A 16,655-nucleotide genomic window follows, 5' to 3' on the forward strand; every position below is an offset into this window, starting at 1 on the left:
CGGCATTGCTGGAATAAGATTCGGAATATCAAATTTAAGATCACAATATCAAAAAATTGTCTGCTCGCGCTTTGCGCTCGCATTATTTATGAAAATTGATAACTTTTCATGATTTACAAAACATGAATAGAGTGTCCAGAAGTTTTCCGCTCGCGTTTCAGTCGCGCTCGCATAAAAAAGTTTAGTTTATATACTTAGAGTCCTTCAAAGAATACAAAAGTGCTTAGAATTTCCATTATTCAGGTAAAAAAAAAAATCAAATTTTTTCAACTCGCGCTTCGCGCTAGCAATATTTGAATGTTGAAATATGTAACGTCTTCATTGCTAAATGCAAGCAGTTCAGAACAGGTACAATTTCGAGCAGTTCAAAACGTATACAAATATTTTCTGATCGCGCTCTCCGCTCGCATTATTAATGTAAGGAAGATCCCCACTTACTCATCCTTTTCATGATTTACAAAACTAATTGAATAGAGTGTCTTGTTCAGTAGGTCTAAATCTCGAAATTTTTTGCTCACGCTTCGTGCTCGCATGTTTAATTATATACCTATTCTGTTAAGTTACAAAAAGTGCTAAGAATTTCCATTCCTTAGGTAAAAATGTCAAAAAAAATCGGCTCGCGCTTCGCGCTCGCATTATTTGATATTTAAAAATATGTAACGTCTTCATGGCTAATTGCAAGCAAGTATTTAACAGTACCTTTTCCATCACTTCATTTCTGCTCACTGTTTACGTTCGTAGTAATTATTAACTTGCATACACATCTTTTTTCAGGAAAACAAACATTTCCCAGAATGTTCAAAATTTTAGGAAAAAGTACATAAGATTACCAAAAAAATTAGCCCGCGCTTCGCGCTCGCATGATATAAATAAGGGTTATTGTATTATACATTTATGTTTCATAAGAATAAAGCTAAAAAGTGACCATTAGGACTACCCCTTCAAAGAAACAAAGAATCCCGGCAAAAATCATATTCGAGCGGCCGATCGGGGAAAATATGGCTGAAAAAAATTCCGGCCCCCCCCCCTATTGGCGAAGGCTGGATCCGCCCCTGCTCTGGTCAAACTACCTCTAATCTGTGGTGTACGGGCTCTCCTATATGTGAATCTGTCCATCCAGGCTCCATTATCATATCTAAGACGCCTTAGGGCTGGAACAAAATAAAATTATACTGTCCTTACGCAGAAACGGGGCTACAATTAACAGGGGTGGAGAAGTCTTGGAATCCAGATAGGAAAGACAATGCAACCAAAATTGCTCTGTTTCGCCCCATAACCACGCACTGCCATAGATCTGGAACCTTTCAACACCAAAGTTAACATCTTGTACCCTTCACTTATCATGACTTGTGTAGTGACCAGAGGAGGTAAAGACCATACTACTACAACAACAACTATTACTACTACTAATACTACTACTACTACTACTACTACTACTACTACTACTACTACTACTATTACTACTACTACTACTACAACTACTACTACTGCTGCTGCTACTACTACTACTACGACTACTCCTGCTTCTGTAGCTGCTGCTGCTTCTTCTTCTACTACTACTACTACTACTACTACTACTACTACTACTACTACTACTACTACTACTACTACTACTACTACTACTACTACTACTACTACTACTTCTTCTTCTTCTACTACTACGACTACTACTGCTGCTGCTGCTTCTACTACTACTGTTGCTACTACTTCTACTACTACTACTACTACTACTACCAAGGGCGCCGGAAGCGGGGGGGCAGGGGGGGCACTTGCCCCCCCAAAGAAAATTTTTGGGGGGCAAAACGAGATTTTGACCCCCCAATGTGCCCCCCTTAAAGTAGAAAAAATGATATTATTTAAGGACAAAAGTAAACGATGAAGGCACTTTTCTGCCTAAGAATTGTCATTTCTTTTGTCAAAAATGAAAAAATTTCGCCCCTGACGGGGCAATTACACATCTTAGAAAGCCTCGCGTCTTTTGACGAACATGTCCCTCTGTGAAACATACATTTGATAAAAGCCCCTTTTCCATCTTATTACAGTAAGATAACGTTTAACCTTTTAAACCCCCATTCCACAGAGAACAAGACCGCTGGAAGACATTTGAAAGACCATGAATTTTGGTTGATCTGTCAGAGGTCTCTCAATGAACCTACAATGGTCTTTGAGGCCTTACACGAGTCCTGACCAATCTTTCAGTGGTCTTCGTGGTCTTCATGGGCTCCAAAACTTTTTGAAACGGTTCAAAACAGGCTGCAACGGTCTTACAGGAAAATTGTTCAGTGGTCTTTCAATGGTCTCCGTTCTGTGGAATGGGGGCCTATTAATGAATACATTTCAGACTATAAATTTGCATGCTGGCTGTGTCGGCTAACTTACGCGCGGTCGCCCAGAAACGCTCAGACCGGGGTTGTGTTTCATCAATATTTTCGTCCGACAAGTTGTAAGATCTGACAACTTTCCTGTATTCTGATTGGTTGAGAAGCATTTTTACCATAGTAACTGTCGGATAAAACAGGACTTGTCGGATAAAACGTCCTACAAGTCCTTTCATGAAACGCTCCCCGGACCCGATATCACCAACGCGCGTGAACGCTAGTTACTCGAGCAACATATGGAATCTGGAAATAGCTGTAAAACCGAAAAGTTTAAAGAGTTAAAGAGGATTGAGTAGTTGTTTATTGGATAAATGAGAAGATGCTAGCTTGAGTCGGCGAATGGAGTGCAGAGCAGGGGTACTCATCTATCAACTAATCAAGCCTCTTCTTCAGTTTTCTGGTTTACTGTCTTTATCAGGACTATACGCTCGTTTGAACAAAAAATTACTCGACTATTAACTGTCTACTTCCTCCTATCAATTTCACTTCTCCCTCTATCCACTTTTTTCGAAAACTCCACATGGTGTACCGTCAACCACATCCGCTCCTGGAATGTAATTTTTTTTTTTTTTATATTTCAATAGTATTTTATTGATACTTTCCAATAAAAACATATGATACAGATCAGTAAGGATACATTCATACATTTTGTGTTTACATATAGTACTGCAAATAACAAAGTAAGTACAGGTTTGTTACGTACAGTTATTGTTTAAATGATACATGTAAGTATAGAAAAAAAAGAAGTATAAAAAAAGAAGTATAGTCCTATAACAAAAAAAAGAGAAACAATCGCCAGTTTTTCTTTAGCAGTGATTCGAAGTAAATAGTGGCATAATACATTTCCATTTTCTTTCATGGATATTCAACTTCCCTTTCCTTTTAGCGATGTGCATTTCTTCTGTGTACGAAGAAAACAACATTCTTTTAAAATAGTCAATGCTTGGCTTATTGTCACCGTTTATGCTTATGTAAATACATCTCTTTGCTATAAGTAAGACATGATTCTTTATTCTAGCATCTTGTTGTTTATGTAAAAATCCGACAATTATGGTCTGCTCGTCTAGGTTTGAAAAATCCAACATCGATAAATAGGCTTTAAATTCATCCCAAAATATTTTTACATAGTTACAATACCATAGTGCATGTTCTAAGGTTTCATAGTCTTTACAGCCTAAAGAGCATTCTGGTGAATCTTTTATTTTCATTTTAAACAGCCTATAATTAAAAAACAGAATGTTGTTTAGTACTTTGAACTGAAATTCTCTAGTTTTTGTATCAATGGTTGTATTCATCATTCTCTTTCTAACTTTATGCAATTCGGAATCACTTAAATTGTATTTACTCTTTAATCGAAAAGAACTGAGAGATTGTTCTCTCTTACTTTTAACCAAATAATCATAAAAGTTTTTGCTAAGTATAAACTTAGCTTCTCTAAAAGTAATCGGCATAATTATATTGCCTTTTAGAAAATTAATTTCGTCTACATGGAATTGAATAACATTTTGATCACTGTTCTTTTTAATAGAATAGTATATTCCTTTCAGTAGTAAATAGTCATTTCCATTTATATCAAATTGATCTTTAAGAAAATTATAACTTTTCAGAGAGCCCTCTGATGTCAAAATATGATGCCTGGTTATAATCCCTTTATCAAATAGGTGATGAGAAAAAATCATTCTTTTGTTGAGCAGTATCTCTGAATTATTCCAAATAATCTGATTAGCAAGAGATTCATCTTCTTTTGAGGAACGGATAAATTGCCAATTTTCCAATACAGAAATATAAAACGAATGTAGCTGTAAATGTAATAGATTGTTTTCAAAATTACAGTTAAGTAAAAATTTTCCACCTACTTTCCATGTATAAAATTTGAAAATATTATACCAAGCTTGGTTGCTTCCATTTTTTATTCTCAAAATCCACATTAGCTGCTGAGCAGAAATTGCTGATTTAACGTCAACCATTTTGAGGCCTCCCTCTTCAATCTGTTGAATAAGTACATTTCTCCTTATTTTATCTTTTCCTTTCCACAAAAATCCATAAAAAATTGTTTCTATTTCTTTCACTGCCCAGCTAGGCAAAATAATTGATGAGAAAAGATATATGAATTTTGATATCCCAAATGACTTAATAACTTGTATTTTTCCAAACAAGGTTAAATTCCGTTGTTTCCACATATTTAATTCCCTTTTTGTGGATAGCAATAGATCTCTAATTTTTCCCTCTTGGAGGTCTGCAGCATCATACCCAACATCTGTTCCGAGAACTTTTATATTTTCTACTGTGTTAACTCCATCAATACATTGGCCATCTCTGTAATTGCCAACTTTTAGTATTTGTGTCTTTTCTTTATTAAAAGTCAGGCTGGAACAACTCTGAAATTGTCTTAGTATTTTAAATAAGACTTTCACTGACTTATAATTTAAACAAAAAGCACAAAAGTCATCGGCATACATTGAAAGTTTGGATTCACATGGTCCGAAACTAATACCTATAATCTCCCTTTCCTGTCTTATACGAACAGCTAGAATTTCGATGGCTATCAGAAAAAGATACGGAGATAAGGGATCCCCCTGCCTTACACCTCTGGAAATAGGGAAATAACCAGTAGAGTGGCCATTATTAAGTACACACCCCTCAATGTTACAATATAGTGTTTTGACCCATTTGATAAAAATTGGACCTACACCTATCGATTCAAGGGCTTTAAAAATAAATTCATGATCAATCGAATCGAATGCTTTTTTAAAGTCGATCGATACAATGTAACCATCCTTTTCTTCAGTATTAAGGTAGTAAAACATATCGTGTACATTCCGAATTGCCTCTGCAATATTTCTTCCTTTAATAAAAGCATGTTGATCTGGATTGATTATTGAATGTATTACTTTTTGTAAGCGCGTAGAAAGTACTTTAGAGCATATTTTGACATCAACATTAATCAATGAAATAGGTCGATAGTTTTCCAGAAATCTTTTGTCTTTATTTGGTTTAAGTATCAACGTAACAACACTCTGTTTTTGACTTGAGGAAAGTTCGGATTTTGTAAAAGAATAATTTAATGCTGCTACCAGAGGGCTAGACAGGATATCCCAAAATCTCACATAAAATTCTTTTGTGAGTCCGTCATTACCTGGAGATTTTCCTACTGGCATAGCTTTAACCGCTGCATGACATTCGTCTATTGTTATTAGACCTTCACAGCTATCCCGGGATTCTTCATCCAAACATTTAATTTCATTGTACAAAAAAGATCTGGCATTAGAATCGTCCAACTCAACATGCTGTTTCGAATATAATGATTTATAAAAATGTTTTATTTCTTTAAGAATAGTATTTTCATCTTCTAGAACTTCATTTTGTACTTCAAGCTTGCGAATGGTAGATTTGTTTTTATGATGCTTTTCAAGAGACAAAAAATATCTATTACTTCTTTCACCATACTCTGACCAGTTAGCTTTGGATCGAATAATTAATCCATTTGTGACAATTCTGTAATATTCTTCTAATTCTTCCTTAGCTTTTTCGTACTGTAAGATCTTATTCTTATCCCCTTCTCCGATGACATATTCGAGTTGTTTCACCTTATCTTCTAACTCAACACGTTTCTGTTTAACCAACTTGGCCTTCTTTTTGCTAAATGTTTGTGTCATTCTTCTGATTTTAAATTTAAGATATTCCCATGTAAATGCAGGGTCGAATGATTCACATTCTTGTTTCCACATCTCAAAATCTTCCATAAGGGATTCACAGTATTTTTCATCAGAACATAAAGAAGAATTAAATTTCCAATATCCATTACCCGGTTTTTCTTTTTTCAAATTAAGATACAATGTAATCGCAGAATGGTCTGTAGCGATCGATGGTATGATATTAACATCTGACACAAAATCTTGAATCTCATTTGAGACTAGCCAGTAATCTAATCTACTCTGACTTTTTAAGTCATTCCTTCTCCATGTATACCTCTTCAATTTAGGGTTTTGGCGACGCCATATGTCCACCAGGTCATGTTCACAGAGCAGAGATATCAAATCTCTTCTACTTTCTTTGTAGTTATCTACAGTTGTAATTCCAAGTCTATCTAATTGAGGATCCAAACTAATATTGAAGTCTCCGCCTAGCAGTAACACTGTTTCCTCAATATTCTCAATACTTTCTAATGTCTTTTGTATACGAGACCAAAAATTTCTCTGCTCTGTAACAATGTTCGGTGCATATATGTTTAACAAAACAAGTAATTTTCCGTCAACTTCAATCAAAATAAGATTATATCGACCATTCGGGTCGGAAATCGATCTCTTTAGTTCATATTCAAAACCATTCTTAATATATATAAGGGTACCTTGACTGCAATTAGAACCATGAGAAAAGAAGAAGTCACCTTTCATTTGGTTTCTCCAAAATAATTCCACCTCTTTTGTACTATGCGTTTCTTGTAAGCAGAATATATCTGCCCTTTGGTTTTGCAAAAAATTAAAAATTTTCTTTCTTTTAACGTAATTCCTTATACCACATACATTGAGTGATATGATTTTAATACTGGTCATTCATAAAAGTTATTTTCTTTGGTTTGAAAATCATTTGAATTAAACTACATCCCGTGTATATCACTTCGGAAAATAATTTCATTCTACTATCCGTATCCTTAAATAAATTGATTCTTTGTATCATGTGTAGAGGACACTGTAAAAAACTGTATTGTTCATAAATACATAACAAAAAAGTAACACCACTGATGATTAGCATCTGCCAAACAGTGTATGGAGCTCCATATATGACACTCAGTGTTTACATTTTCCTTTGCAAATAATCGAACAAGTTAAAGGTCGTCTGGCCTAATAGTTTTCAAAGCGCCCGGATCATCTTTTTTCCCATCTTTATATTTGATGACACGGGGAACTGACCATGGAATAAAGGCGAAGTTTCCTGCAGCGCGGAGCTCGCGAACTTTCTTCATCAAGATCTGATGTTCCTTACGAGTCGATGGATGGACGTCGTCGCTTACGAAGATACGAGAATCGTTGACTTTAAGCGATTTTCCTTTTGATGACGCTGCTCGTAGAAATGTTTCGCGATCGCGATATCGTAGGAACCGTACGTGGATTGGTCTGGGTCTGTTCCGTTCGTTGCCTTGACGACTCGGCGCACCCCTCCCCATCGGTGTGCGATGCGCTCTCTCCATTTCCATAGAATGTTGTATTCCAAGCACCTGTGTTGCTAAGGAGTGCACAAATGTAGAGCAGTCGACAGTATTACCTTCAGCCATCTCGGGCACGTTATGTAACACAACGTTGTTTCTTTTGTTGCGGTTTACAATGCCTATGATCTGTGACTTTAACTCATCCATTCCCGATCTACTTGCCTTTCCTTCGATGGAAGAAGAGATTTCTTCTAGTTGTGTTTCCATATAGGAAAACCCGTTGTCCAAGTCTGAGTATTGAGTTTCCACAATCTTAACTCTCTCTTCAATGTCGTCAACTCTCTTGTTGATGGCCTGCATATTAGATAACAATGTATCTAGAATTGGCATTTTATGCCATATGTCTTTTAGCATTTGCGTCTCTGATGGCATTGTGAGGGTTAAATTAGAAGCTTTAGCGGCCATATGTAATGCACTAGACACGGATGTGTTACAGTACCGTACTGGAAAATAAAAAGGACGTCGAGCACTTACTCAAAATCCTCTGTTCGGTTCTGTTCTGTAGATTCTAACGAGTCGAGTCCAGTACCAAAACGTAGTTTATTCCAAATATAACAGTTCTATCCAGTGATAACTTACACTCGGCTCTGGAAAATGTGAAAAGTTAACGAAAATTTGGAGCTCCAAGAAAAGTGTGTACTCACAAGTTCCGATGCATAGCGCCCTCCCTCCTGGAATGTAATTGTTCTTCTAAATAATGTTACAAAATGTACCTTATGAACTGCCGCAGTTTGTTAGTTCATGATTATTTACATATGAATATTTCCTGGAATTTGATATTCATCATTTCCTAGTTATGGTCACATTTTCCCCAGAAAATATGTAAAGAAAGAAGATAAGAAAAAGAAGATTTTGAAGGGGTCATCCAAAAGTGCTTCCCAGCCATACAAAACATGCCAAAAGAAACACATAAATCGAGTAATGTTTTAAATTTTTAGAAAAGTTTTAAATTGTTAAATAATAATTAAGCAAGTCATATTTCTTTTTCCTCAAGTTATAAAATATGAAACGTTTTGCCTATGCATGGATAATCAGGGACTCTCTCCAATGCTGAGGTCAGAAATGATTTAAATAGAATGGGGATTTAAGCGCTTATCGTCGTCTGCCACGTCAGAACGGTATGACATTTTGAATTTAAAAAGACATTCATTAGAATGTATTTTGTTTCTGTTGTTACGCTTCTTCTGCTTAATATACACTCCTTGAAACTTATGATAATTGTGCTCTCTCGCGTCGTCCGTGTATGTAAATGTACATAAATAAATATTTCTGAAAGGATATTGCATGAAAAATGTAATTTCTGGTATTTTGAGTCAATATAAGCGTATTGCGTAATTTAATTGATCAGACACGAAAACCACATTCCGAATTAAGCGATCATTTTGCGCGTAGATTTCATAGGTTCTCATAAACTCTGAGTATAGTCTTTTGTAGTGAATTCTATGTTTAATTCTCAAGAAATTTATTTTTGAATTCTCTTAAAAACGTTACTTTTAAACTCCATTTTTACACAAAGTCTTTACCGTGGGGGGGGGGGGGGGGTCCCACACCCTCCCCCCTCGATCGCTTCGGTAACTCACGCTGTCAAAAATATTGTGCCCCCTTCGGGATTTTGCCCCCCCAAAACTGAAAGTGTTCCGGCGCGCCTGACTACTACTACTACTTCTACTACTGCTGCTGCTGCTTCTACTACTACTGCTGCTACTACTACTACTACTACTACTACTACTACTACTACTACTACTACTACAACTCCTACTACTACCACTACTGCTACTTCTAATGCTATTGCTGCTGCTACTGTACTACTACTACTACTACTACTACTACTACTACTACTACTACTACTACTACTACTACTATTACTACCACTACTTCTACTCCCCCTCCTCCTACAACTGCTACTAACCATAATCACACTAATAACGACTGACGAATATCCAATGTTATGATGAAAAGCCTACCGGATGATAGTCTGTGAATTTCGAATGAAAATAGATGTGTATTTCTAATATCTAGAGATATAAAGTAAAAAAAAAGTAATAAATAATAATACATAATGTACCAAAAATAGAAAAATAATGATTTTTAAGTCCAGAGTAAAACGACGCAGAAAGAGAAAGGAAAGTTGAAATGTGAGAATATCTTCGGGCCTAAGGGCGACCAAGGCAATAAACTTTAGAGTTGAAAAATGATAATCTTACTTACCACTGGAATTTCCGATCGTATGATCACTCGGCGGTCCGGTATGTCTGGACGGGGTTTCGCCGCTTATTCTTGTCCAGTGACCCCAGTAATTACAAGTGTCTTCTTCAAAATCACAAGATGCAGGGTTTCCTGAAAGGAACAACAAAAATTGCCCAAACGTAATTAATTTACTATGTATTTTATAGTTTTTTTTTAATTCGTATATACTTCATCGTTTTTTCGAACCTTTGTTTTTATCGTTTTTCGATGAACTTTGTCGGGGACACTTGCGATCATAAATGAAATCAAACACAAAATACATTTCACCCTTCAAAGGGGGTGTTGCAAGAAAATATTTGCGATCAATTGTAAATATTCTATTGTAATTTTTCAATTGATAGATCAACGTTAGCTGTAGCAAATCAGATTAAGCTTCTTGTTCCAAGGAGCATATTAGCAATCAATCACTAATTAGCAATTAACTGCAAAACAATGATTTAGGGACCGAAAATTGACTTTCAATTGATCGCAAGTTTCTTGCAACACCCCAAAAAACTAGGCTATTTCTACGACTAAGAAGACTGAGGTGGGGCTGATTCAGCCCCCCCCCCCCTATGATCCCGACCCTCAATAGCGTAAGACAAAAATGGCACGCGCGTTTTTCATGGCATATCAAATTCTTCTAAAAATCTTATTTCTAATCAATTATGCTAATATAATATCAATATCACATTTATTTCATTATGTAATTTATTTGTTTTCTAAATTCCTTCTGTATTTCTAAATTTTGTTTTTTTTATTGTTTTTTATTTATGAAAAACGTCGGGGGAGTTTACTGTGACCATAAACAAGATGAAATTAATTGAGTTTGATCAGTAAAAGGGGAAAAGGTAATACATTTATGAATTTTGACTAAAAACACTATTTGCATTGGATTTGTACAAGAATTAACGTTTTTGAGCGATTTGGGGGTAGTGTATGCACTTATGTGCGCAATTTTTGGAACCGCGTACCCGGGGTTGCAATTTGCGCGAGACTTGAAAGCAAATCAGCGAGGCGTCTTTATCGCAAAAATGTGTGTGTGGGGGGGGGGGCTGAATCAGTCCTCGGTATAACCAGCAAAAGTGAAAATAATCATACATTTATGTTTTTAAACACAATTAGCAATGACATTCTACGCGAAATCATGTTATTGAGCAATTTTGGGTCTGACATGCACTTACAAAATGTTGCATAGTTTCGGAATCGCGTACCTGAGTGTCGCGAACTTGGTCTCAAAAGATGCGCAACGGTTAAAAGTAAAACGTCAGCGAGCGGCGCGGTAAAAACGAAATCGCGCGGCTGTACAGTGACAAAATTTGTAGGTGTCAAATTTACACCCAGAATTAAGTAAGGGTTAATGTGTTACAGGTTTTGAAATTTATTCAATATAGAATTATAAACTGAGAATCAAATTGGCGAAACAGTGAACAATTTTTTTAGCAATTATGAAGTATTTCCACGCATTTTGTTAACGAATTCATTAACCCCTTAACCATGCAGCTCTTTTGGTAGGTTATTTAATAACTGTAACAAGTAACTGCGTTTATGTAATGCGGTCCGTATGACGACAGAAAAGGTAAAATCTTACTATTCATTCTCGGACAGACTCCACTTTCAACTTTGATGTCATCAATGATAAACATCATGTACTGTCTCCACCGGCTGTTTGGGCCTGGCACAACAGCTTCAAAAACAATCTAAAAGACAAATATGAACACAAAACAAAATACACCATTGTCTTTGCAAAAGTTAGTCGTCAGGAAGCGAATAATTTAAAAACTAGTTATGAAATAATGAAAAACTTGGAAGTGTCGTAATTTTGTTATTCCTTTTGATTTCAATTAAATATTCAGTGCTTTGTTTTTAGACTTTATGTGTTCAAACCATATTATTTTCAGTCTGGAGAACTCCTTTGTGTAATGACTGTTGACGACGGGATTATTAACTAATCACTTTCGAGGTATTTCAGGAGAGCGTTTCATGAAAGGACTTTTCAGACGTTTTATCCCATAGTTACCATAGGAACCGTGCTTCTCAGCCAATCAAAATCAACGAAAGTTGTTGATGTTGATGAAACGCTCCACTGAGCTCTGTAACGAAGGTTAATGGCAATCGCTAAATGCTCATTGTCCAATCAAGTTCATCGTTGATGGCACACTTTGTCAAAACACGGACCAGGAACCAGTGGTTACCGGATCCAGATAATTCACAAAAGATTGTCCGATTTCCGATTTCCGAAGTGGGTTTTTTCAATAAAAAATAATAGTTATGTTCTGCATTTTACTGCTTTGTGTACGTTACATAAAGGTCGCCATTAAACACATACACACAAAAGTAAATAAATAAAAAGATGATGGGGGGGGGAGTCCCTAAATACGCGTGTTAAAGTGGTTAAAAATAAGATTATGTTTGCTTTTTAGTCTGAGTTGTGTTTGATTGCGACTCTCTCTGCGACGGGCCCCTACACAGTTTAACAACTTTGAAGTAGAGTCACAACCAGCATTATTAGAAAGTTTGGGGTGGATGAGGTGGCGCCTACAATACTATAGTGTATAGGTGTCACAGGCATAATTCATTTCCATTCATTTCCCACAGACTCGTGTGTTAAAGTGGCACTTTAAACAAAAATAAAAAAAAAAACAAGGAGGAAATTCGAGGGTTGAATGTTTACTACCATATGTCTCACATTCCATTTCTGACCAGAAAAGAGTACATCGACCGGTTCATTTTACAAATAAATAGGCATTTATGAAGACTACAATTGACGGGATCAAAATCGTCACTTGAGAGAGTAATATGGCCCTAATTGTTCCGCCAGTAAAAAAAAATATTTCCAAAGTAGTGATATTACTTTCCAAAGTAGTGATATTACTTTCCAAAGTAGTGATATTACTTTCCAATTTTAAAAAAGGAAGGTCAGTAGGTACACTCCCTATAATCAGTGTTAGATTGTCAATCACATTCATTCATTTTTGTCAATCAGCAATATCAAATTAAAAAATTGTGAAAAAGAATATATTTTGCCTGCCAGTTGTAATTATCCCAGTGAAACACCCGAGGCTCTGGGATGGGTAATAATTAGCTTGCAGTGACCCAAACCCTCTATTCGAGGAAAATGGTGTGAATGGTCTGTCTCATGAAAACAAGTTACCTATCGTTTCAACAGTGTTTGTTTGCATGTGCGTGTGTAATTCAGGTTTGTCACAGACAGGCGCGGATCCAGGATTTCGTAGGGAGGGGGGCCCAAATTCGACTTGATTTTGGCGCCCCTGTGTACTTTTCGGAAAAATGGCGGCCCCTCCCTCCCCAGGCAATCATAAGTGCCTTAAATGCATGTTAAATTATCTTATTTCATAGGCACATGAATCAGGGGCGGATCCAGCTTTCGCCAATAAAGGGGCCCAAATTTTTTTTTTTCAGCCATATTTTCCCCGATCGGCCGCTCGAAGATTTTTTTTGGGTTTGTTTCTTTGAAGGGGGTAGTCTTACAAGTCACATCTTAGCTTTATTCTTTAAATCAACATAAATGTATAATATCATAATCCTTATTTTATAATGCCTGCGCGAAGCGCGAGCAATTTTTTTTTAAATTGCATGAATTCTTTCCTAAAATTTGAACTTTCTGAAAAAAAGATGTGCCTGCAATAATTACTGCGAACGCGAAGCGCGAGTAGAAATTTGTGATAAACGTTTTGAACTGATCGGAAAGGTAGGCCTACCAGTCCTGTTAAAGACTGCATACAGTTAGCCACGAAAACGTTATATATTTCAACAATCAAATAATGCGAGCGCGAAACGCGAGCTGAAAATTTTTGACATTTCTACATAAAAAATTTTAATTATTTTTTTGTAATCATGAACAGGATAGCTATACAGTATTACTTAACAATTGATGCGAGAGCGAAGTCCGGGCGGAAAAATTCTAGATTTGCGAGAATTCTAGAATGCGAGCGCAAAGCGCGAGCAGAAAATGTTTGTATACGTTTTGAACTGATCGAAAGGTGCCTTTTAAGGACTGCTTGCATTTAGCCATGAAGACATTACATATTTCATCAATCAAATAATGCGAGCGCGAAGCGCGAGCTGAAAATTTTTGACATTTCTACATAAAGAATGGAAAACTTTAATACAATATACTTATTACAGAAAAAAGCAATTCGAATCTGTACTGATTCCCAATATTTATCACACACAAATCCATTATCCCATAAACTAAAGACTCTAACAGTATTTGACATAATACACTTCAAAGTTTACTACTTATGTTTAAGTACGTAAATAACATGCTCCCACCTTCATTCCACAATTTTTATACTCTTAATACATCTATTCATTCATACCCTACCCGTTACTCTTCAAATTTCCATTTAATCAACCCCAAACTGCTTATTGCGCAGAGATCCATAAGACACCATGGTCCAGATTTGTGGAACTCTCTACCAGCAGAGTCTGTAAAACAATCTTCGTCTCTTCACTCATTTAAGGCTAACGTTAAATTTATGTTATTATCAGAATATTTGAAGTAAAATTTCTGTGTCGTATCCTTTTTATCGTGAATTTATTCCTCCTTCGATTTAGTCATCACCAATATCTTCATCATGACCACCATCATCTCCATGGCCTTCATCATCGTCATCATCATCATCATAATCATCATCATCATCATCATCAACAACAACAACATCATCATATCACCGTCACCCTCAGCTTTATCATCTTCATCTTCACACTATGATATTGCATGAATTCATGTTTCGTATTTGAAAATATATATGCCCATTCTGCTTTATAAATGTATTAATTCAATTAGTATAAGTTTGGGATTGTCATTTTTTCAAGCAATCTGCTTATGATGACAATCCTTCTCCTGCAAATTGTGAATATCATATAGTTAATAATTTTGTCTGGAATTATTTTTTTAGTACTCTTTATTTATGATTCATGCCAAAAATGCTAATATTATGTTTATTATGTTATGAAAAATGTATTATACGAATGTTATGGATGCAGAAGAAAGCAATAAATCAAATCAAATCAATTGATGCGAGCGCGAAGTGCGAGCGGAAAAATTCTAGATTTGTTTCCTAAATCATGAAAGAGATGAATAAGATGGAATCTTCCTATATTAATAATGCGAGCGCAAAGTGCGAGCGTAAAAAAAATCGTGATTTCGACCTTGAACGGGATACTCTATTCATGTTTAAATCATGAAAGGGATGAGAAAGGGGATCTTCCTACATTAATAATTCGAGCACAAAGGGCGAGCGGATTTTTTTTATATTGTGATCTGAAATTGGATAAGTGAATGAAAATGCGCGCGCGTGTTTCAGATTTAGACCTATAATCTAGGCATTCTACATAATCTTTTATCATGAAAATAAAAGCGAGCGCGAAGCGCGAGCTTAAAATATTTGATATTCCGATCTGATATTTCAAACACTTTATAGGAAACTTGTAAGGTGGATATAAATCGCACTTGATAAAGAGCGGATATGTTTCATTATTACTTTAATTTTGAGACATAGGACCTTGCCATCCTTAGGACATGTTATCATATGAATATGATGACTATATATCTTCCTATTCATCTTGCTAAGCGCGAGATTAAAAAAAAGGGACAATTTAATTATTAAATTGATATCTTAGTATACATGCATAATGAGGGCGCGGAATCTGATGATATTATGGCCTGAACACTGTACATTTCAAGCACCTTTTTATTATGAATAGGATGCATCATTAATTAGTTGATATATTTTTAACCATTAATGCGAGCGCAAATCGCGAGCCGAAATTTTTGATAAACTGTCATGAAAAGGGGATTTTAGGTAGTTTGTTATACAATCAATATTGAGACATACATAACCCGCCAATAAAAAATGCAAGCATAGCGGCGCTAGCTGATGCGTTTTGATAATCAGACCTGAAAGGGATATTTTGAAAACTTTATGGAATACATGAAAATAATAGGTACCTGATAAATCAAATTCGCGAACGCACAGTGCAATTGGAAAATGTTAATATTCAGACCATAAAACTGACATTTTTACAGAGCACTTTTTAAAATTCAATATGTAAATCACAAAAATTAATGAAAGTTCGATTTCCAAGGAGAAATATGTTTTGTATACTGACTTCCAAACTTGATATTTAAGCTCCACGTTGAACAAGATATGTGGATCATTTAACAGGCAATGCGAGCGCGAAGCGCGAGCGAAAATTTTATATAGTGACATGAAATATTTTTTCCAAGCCTTCCTCTCATCTTATTTTATTCATTCGTCTTCCTCCTTTTCTTTTTTCTCTTTTCTTTTCCTTCCTTTTTCTTTCCTTCCCCCTTTTTTTTTGCTCTACCAATAGGGGGGCGCGGGCGCCTCGGGCCCCACCTGGATCCGCCTATGCATGAAGAAGAGGCAAATGAATAATGGATTTATAATGATGTGTTCATGAATAAATGTAATATCACTTATAAAAATAATCAATGCGAGCGGGAAACTCGAGCGATTTGTATTTTAACCATTTGATGCTTTCAATTTCGTTTAATTTCTCATCAGAGTAGGCCCTGCTAGAATTATGTGAGCGGGAGCCAGGCGCGGATCCAGGATTTTTTAGGGGGCCCTAATTTTAAGTCAAGTAATAATCGTGCCGAAATATTGACTCCCATTGCCGAATGGGTAATGTCTAGTTCAGTTAATTCTCACAGAAACCTCTCTTGCATTGTAGGCATTCTTCGTTCCTGTGGGTACTCCCATTTTTTTTTCTACTTTTTGTTTCAGGGTTGAAAAATCTTAGGGGGATGACGCCCCTGTATCGCCACGTATGAAAACTGGTTGTGCAATAAC

At 36.0% G+C, this 16,655-nt stretch overlaps 1 protein-coding gene across 2 annotated transcripts in view; it reads right to left on the reverse strand.

Moving 5' to 3' along the window:
* Positions 1-16,655, reverse strand: part of LOC121423732 (MAM and LDL-receptor class A domain-containing protein 1-like) — an 81,335-nt gene that overhangs the window by 5,716 nt on the left and 58,964 nt on the right. For both annotated transcript variants that reach the window (XM_041619191.1, XM_041619190.1), the window contains exons 13-14: positions 11,402-11,510; positions 9,793-9,921 (exon numbers count right to left, since the gene is read on the reverse strand). In XM_041619191.1, the coding sequence (XP_041475125.1) occupies positions 9,793-9,921; positions 11,402-11,510 (238 nt within the window). The remainder of the gene's footprint in view (positions 1-9,792; positions 9,922-11,401; positions 11,511-16,655) is intronic.

This window comes from Lytechinus variegatus, chromosome 11, assembly GCF_018143015.1.
Source record: "Lytechinus variegatus isolate NC3 chromosome 11, Lvar_3.0, whole genome shotgun sequence".
Classification (NCBI taxonomy): domain Eukaryota; kingdom Metazoa; phylum Echinodermata; class Echinoidea; order Temnopleuroida; family Toxopneustidae; genus Lytechinus; species Lytechinus variegatus.